The sequence below is a fragment of the Brassica napus genome, chromosome C1 (genome assembly GCF_020379485.1).
Source record: "Brassica napus cultivar Da-Ae chromosome C1, Da-Ae, whole genome shotgun sequence".
NCBI classification, from domain to species: domain Eukaryota; kingdom Viridiplantae; phylum Streptophyta; class Magnoliopsida; order Brassicales; family Brassicaceae; genus Brassica; species Brassica napus.
In genome coordinates, this window is record NC_063444.1 from 25,089,904 (window position 1) to 25,096,895 (window position 6,992).

Genomic DNA, 6,992 nt, shown 5'->3' on the forward strand with positions numbered 1-6,992 from the left:
CATAGGGATCGAATCCATAGGGATCGAATCCATAGGGAGCGTGGGCACACAATAAACTCAATCAATCGCGATTAAGCTAGACTAATAAACTATAAAGTAGTAAATATAACAAGCAGTTGAATAAGGTAGTTGTTCGGTAAACAATAGTTAGTCTGTTTGATGGAAGGATGGTTGCTAGTTATAGGGTTTTAGGCAATCAAGATAATATAGATATAGAATGCAAACAGTATGTGATGACAATCCTAGAACTCGATTCTAATGAAAAGATATCCAGCTTTCGCATGCGAGTCTTATCGTGACTAAGTCCAGTATCTCAGCTGTCGCTTGTTGATATTGATCCAGCGTTGATCGATGCTATTGAGTTAGCGTCAATCGATGCTTCCTTAGGCAAGCGTTATCAATGGTTCTTTAGGCAAGCATTATCGATCTGATCGAATTGTTCACTAAGCTTTCTAAATCAGTTTTCACTTGTTTCAAACAATTCTAGCTCAAGAGAATTAATTCATGTAATAGACCATGATGTCGCGTGCGCCTAATTATCCTAAGTTTGGGTTTCTAGTTCGTGAATGTAGAACACAAGCAGTAAGAACAATTATATTGAAGGATATCTAATTATCACCCTAACAATTCTATAGTTTTAGCAAATCCATCAAGAACCTTAATTAACCCTAAACCTAGCAGATGGATTTATTCAAACATGATAGTTGTCACAAAAAAACCATAGAAAAATAGAAATCAATGATGAAACCACAGGAGTTCCATGAGGACTCTGAAGGATTTCCTCTCTTCTCTCCTAACCTAAGAGAAAGCCTAAAACAATAGAATAGAAAATATAGAAAGCGTAGCCGTCAACAATGGCTTAGAAACACACATAAATAGGTTTTGAGTCGTCCAAAGGCATCTTGGTAATTTATGGTTGCTTATGGGCTTTAGTCAGTCTTAAAATATACTCGGCCCACGTTCTGGCATTACCGTCGATCGACACCAAGGCTGTGTCTTTGATCGACGTTCCCATCTCCTCGACAGCTTTCTCTCGTGAGACAGACTGACCACTCTTCAGTAAAGCGGGTATAACTTCTGATCTAACCGTTGGATTGACCTCAAACCGGTGGCATTGGAACACTAACTCAAAGATCTATCTTTTGTCAAAAGATCAGATTAATCTCACCATAGGAAGGTCTCCTTACATAACTAAACATCTGACACGTCTGTATAGTTTTGTACCTCAAAAGGCTCCAAAATCACCAAAGTTCTCCAAAACGTACCTGAACCTGAAAACACTTTAAAACATACTCTAAACCCATATAATATACTCTAAAACACTCATATACCATGGTTAAAAATGGATAAAATCCATGGTATCATGCAACCTAACAAAAAAATTCCGAAAATTTACAACTTAGAATAAAGAAGAGTGAATCTATGGGCATTGATTGTAACTTTGAACCCTTAAAATAAAACAATCAATACATTACTGTCATCTTCTTACTCTAATCATGATCTTATTCTTATCATAACTTCGCTCGAATCTCAAATTTAATATTGAAAACTTGTTAGGCAACTGAAGCAATATTGAAAACAATCAAGTAGAAGAATAAGAGAGAGAGAGAGAGAGAGAGAGAGAGATAGAGAGAGAGAGAGAGAGAAAGAGAGAGAGAGAGACGCAGTAAGAAGACATGAGAGTCAGGGTTTCGTTGCGGGGCTGCTTCCAGTGTCCACATTTGACTATTTATTGTTGACTATCTAAATGTCCAAATCCCAAATCGCCCAAGACGACATTCACATCTTTTTCGACCAAACCCTATCGCAGTTGTCGTGTTCAAATGGAGTCGATCAACACCTTGAAAGGTTACGACAAAGTATCCGACCAAGAAAACCAGATTCCTTCTCCACTTCCCAAACCACCTTCCCGTAAAACCTTAATCGCCATTGTTTCCATCATATCCCTCCTCTTGATCCTCGCCTTAACTGCCGGAGCCTTCACTCGTCGTTCATATAACCCTCCCATCTCTTCCAAGCCGCTCAAAGCAGTCCGTGCCGTGACTCGTTACCCAGAGACCTGCTTCAACGCCTTATCTTCATCCCTCGACGGAAAACTCAACCCTGAATCAATCCTCGAGCTCTGAAGGACCCTAAGATCGGATTACTCGACTGGATCTGGTTTGGATATGAAATCCGGATGGAGAACTGGTGGATTGAAGGGTCACACGAAGGTTGTGGAAGGCTTCCGATATTCCTGACTTCAGTTGGTGCTTGATATGACTCACAAGTCCACCAAAAGAAGGGTCTCTAGTCGTTGCATGATATGACTCACAAGTCCAACGATATTGAGGAATGTTTACTTGGATATGACTCACCAAGAAACAAAGAAAAGTTCTACAAAGAACAAAGAGTTTCAACTCAAAAAAAAGGGGAAAACAATCTATTATTTCAAGTGAAAGGGATTACATACTTATACTACTTTGTAGTCAAAAGAAATAAAGAAGAATGTGTGAAATCAAGACATAGAAAATACAACATTAACTACATCTGGTCAAAGCACGGAAAAAGGAGAAGACTAGTCAAGATGTCTGTTCGGCTCCTGTCCAGATTTATCCGAGATGGCTGTGTCCAAGGCGGAAAGGATCAGCAGAGGGGCGGGCGATCAGCAAGGGCCGCGGGATGTTCTGCAAAGGCCGCGGGACGTTCTGATCGGACAAGTTGCGTTCTAACGTGGCCCAAGTCTTCTGAGAGCTTAAGGATCCTTGCCTTAGAGAAATATCCAAAGGAGAAGTCCATGATCGGATCGAACAAGGAGGTGAGATCATCAGCACAGTCGCGGGTGCATGCAGTACGAGCCAAACGGGCCAAAAGAGAGAAGCTATGGTCTGAATCGGAATTGGCTCGTCCTATGTTGATTCTGGTTTGACCATCAGCCTTAGCTTGTGAAGTTGAACAGGAAAGGCAAGCTCCAGTACGTTCAGATCGGTCATCCGGCCATGGTTCCAGCCAAAGCTCCTTTCCGGATGTATGCGGGACGGTCCAGTACACTACACGGTCAGTCTGTCCGGTACGGTGAAAAACATGAACCTCGGTTGAAATGTTCAGAACGTCCGAACTCCATGCTGAGCTGGTTCCATGTACTGATCTGTGGACTGCGGCACATCATTCCCTCCCTCTTTAAAAGGACTTGTCCTCAAATCCATTGTACCTATATCAAAAGGAAAGAAATCAGATACAAAAGAATTAAAATTCAAGGGAAATTCAGTGAATGAAAAGATTGGACAGAAACTTCCTTGGAGTTTTGAAGTTGTTTTCATCAAGTAATTCCAAGTTCTTTGGCGACCATCATTGCTTGCTCTCCTTGGGAAATGATCATGCTTATCCTGTTCATTCAAAACAACTAGAGAAACCACATCAAATCTGATAAAGAAATAATCAAAGGGTTTCTCTATCCTTAAGATATCAAAAACATGATCCAAACTCTTAGGATAATCTTCAAAGAATGTGTTGTAAACCAAGATGACATCAAAGCTCAAGACAACATAATTTTTAAGCAATGATCTCAACACAAGCCAAGGTCTATTAGTTTCAACACACAAGATATCAAGCTTCAAAATAGATTCATCAGCACAAATAAAAGTAGAAGTTTTGAAAGTACCTCCGGGTTCTTGGCTGAATGAAAAAGGTTGTGCTGTCTTTGGTCTTGCCGGTTTTGGTGGATGGATCATAACTTCATAATTCAATGGCCATTTCTCCTGATTTCGGTCTTTATGAGAAGCTGAGAGATCCATATTGAACTCTAAGATCGGTTTTGGCTCAAGCTGATTCTTTCCCGGGCCTGAATCTCCTTTAGAAGTCTGGTACTCGCGGATAGACGGACTGGAGAACCTCTAGTTTGAAAAATTCATAACTTCTTCCTCCGTGAAGATTTTCATACGATTCCAAGACTCAGTGAATCCTTGGTGAGATGGCCTTCCAGGGAAATTGGATTTATGATAAAAGACCTTCTGAATGTCGATATATTCTCCTTGGACTGAACCTCTGTCTTTGGCATTTCCAAAGTAGCCGGTTTGGACAACAATGCGTCTACAAATCTCAAGCTGTTGGGAACTGTCAATGCTTTCACTTTTCTGAGGCTGAACCTGTTTTTCATGGATACTCAAAACAGAAAATTTCTCTTGAAATTCAGAAGACAAAGGGGCAAGAGTTGTGACGGGATCAAAGCTTAGATGACTCTCCATAGCGATGGATGTGATGCTTGTTGTTTCTTCATCAAAGACTGGACCTGGCTCGTCCTCCTCATCAAAGATAGGACCTAGATCCTCATCCAATGGTTTTCTAGAGTCAAGACGTGGTCCTTGATGTGGATAGTCCAGTGGTTCTTCCTCAAAAACCTGTGGAGACAAAACAAGACTACTCGGATGCTCCGGTTGCAAAACGGTTAGTTCCACAATAGCTTGTTCATTATCAATCATAAGCTAAGATTCAGAAGAAGGAAAATCACACTTTTTCTCACAAATCATCAAGCTTTCAATTGGTTCTTCATCATATTCATCATAGATGGGTAAAGAATCTGAAATATCTTTCAACTCCTCAACATGGGTTTCAGATTTACCTTTGGATTTCTTGCTGATGAATAAGGATGGCTCAGCTACAGGTGCACGTGTGGATGTACTCTTCTTATGGGTCTGGTTGACGTCCTTGAGGGTTTTCACCACTTCCTCCACAAAGTTATCAAAAAACTCTTGGATATCAAACTGAAGCAAACGCCTCTTTGGATCAGCTTCACCTTTGGACGACTTGGACTGCTCTTTGCACCTCCGGTCTGGCACCTTATATGGTTTTCTAAGGGTTGGCATTTCCTGCACAGTAACAAACTCATCAAAAACATTCAACAAGTTTTGAGATGAAGAATAAAAATTAGCATGTCGTTGGTATTTCTCTTGGCTAGTCTCCTTGAGAAGGCCAAACATCTTATCCTGAAAATTCTCAACACAAAAGATTAGCAGATAAAAATCCTCACTCTCTCAAGTGTTTGATCCTGACCCACACAAGTGTTTCTCTCAGAGTTTTTGGTGATCACACACAAGTTTCTACTCAATGTTCTAAGAGAACAAATCAAAGAATCCCAATGGGCAAATCCAAGCAAACAAAAGAGAATTTTTTTCCAGATAGAAAGATAAAGCATTTTTGGTTTTGGAATCCGTTTTAACCACCTTGAAGGCTGGATTTCTCCTCAGCCAGCAGGCTTTCTCTTCCACCACCAATCCCCAAATGAAAAACTTTTCGAATTCTCTTTTTTTTTTTTTATATGTAGATCTTTTTTTTTTCTATTATAGATAGAGGATGGTAATGAGGGACCCGGATTCAAGATATATAGAAATAAGAAAGTGTTTATGAAGAAATGGAAGATGAGAAGATGGAATGATTTAGACGATACCAAACGAGCGGCTCTGATACTACTTGAAGGACCCTAAGATCGGATTACTCGACTGGATCTGGTTTGGATATGAACTCCGGATGGAAAACTGGTGGATTGAAGGGTCGCACGAAGGTTGCAGAAGGCCTCCGATATTCCCGACTACAGTTGGTGCTTGATATGACTCACAAGTCCACCAAAAGAAGAGTTTCTAGTCGTTTCTTGATATGACTCACAAGTCCAACGATTTTGAGAAATGTTTACTTGGATATGACTCACCAAGAAACAAAGAAAAGTTCTACAAATAACAAAGAGTTTCAACTCAAAACAAAGGGGAAAACAATCTATTATTTCAACTGAAAGGGATTACATACTTATGCTACTTTCTATTCAAAAGAAATAAAGAAGAATGTGTGAAATCAAGACATAGAAAATACAACATTGACTAGATCTGGTCAAAGCACGGAAAAAGGAGAAGACTAGTCAAGATGTATGTACGGCTCCTGTCCAGATTCATCCGAGCTGGCTGTGTCCAAGGCGGAAAGGATCAGCACATGGGCGGGGCGATCAGCAAGGGCCGCGGGACGTTCTGCAAAGGCCGCGGGACGTTCTGCAAAGGCCGCAGGACGTTCTGATCGGACAAGTTGCGTTCTAACGTGGCCAAGTCTTATGAGAGCTTAAGGATCCTTGGCTTAGAGAAATATCCAAAGGAGAAGTCCATGATCGGATCGAACAAGGAGGCGAAATCATCAGCACAGTCGTGGGTGCAAGCGGTACGAGCCAAACGGGCCAAAAGAGAGAAGATATAGTCTGAATCGGAATTGGCTCGTCCTAAGTTGATTCTGGTTTGACCATCAGCCTTAGCTTGTGAAGTTGGACGGGAAAGGCAAGCTCCAGTACATTCAGATCGGTCATCCGGCCATGGTTCCAGCCAAAGCTACTTTCCGGATGTATGCGGGACGGTCCAGTACACTGCACGGTCAGTCTGTCCGGTACGGTGAAAAAACATGAACCTTGGTTGAAATGTTCAGAACGTCCTGAGCTCCATGCTGAGCTGGTTCCATGTACTGATCTGTGGACTGCGGCACATCAAGCTCTCACTTCGAGTCACTTCTAAGAAGGTATCCAACCTCTCTGTGTCTTTCCGATCTATCAACGATATGCTTGAGGAAACGGTGGTTGGTGGCTACGTGAAGCTGTACGCGGACGCGGTGAGTCAACTGAACGAGTCGATATCAGAGTTCAAGAGGGAAAAGAAGAATGGAGGGAACTGGTTGACGAAGAGGGTCGTCGGAGATGTTAAGACTTGGATCAGCGCCGCCATGACTGACGACGAGACTTGCTCTGATGGGCTTGAGGAAATGGGAACAGTTGTGGGTAACGAGATCAAGAAAGAGATGTTGACGGTGAATCAGATGATGAGTATTAGCTTGGCCATTGTTAGTCAAATTAAGAAACTTCTCATTATTTTTCACTGATTCAAACAGAAACCCAAATCAAAAGGTTCCAACTTTTATTGTTTTTCTATGTCAATTTCTAAACCATAAGTGTGTAATTTGATAAGAGATGTATCAAACTTGTCGTATTCTAC

The 6,992-nt window shown here is 41.4% G+C and overlaps 1 protein-coding gene across 1 annotated transcript; it reads left to right on the forward strand.

Annotated features, from left to right (window-relative positions):
- Positions 1-1,633: 1,633 nt before the first annotated feature.
- LOC111202010 (pectinesterase 3-like) lies at positions 1,634-6,991 on the forward strand. The gene is made up of 2 exons (XM_022694369.2): positions 1,634-2,118; positions 6,494-6,991. Exons 1-2 carry the CDS (start codon positions 1,824-1,826, stop codon positions 6,877-6,879), a joined length of 681 nt encoding a protein of 226 aa, XP_022550090.1. The 5' UTR covers positions 1,634-1,823; the 3' UTR covers positions 6,880-6,991.
- The last annotated feature ends 1 nt before the right edge of the window (position 6,992 follows it).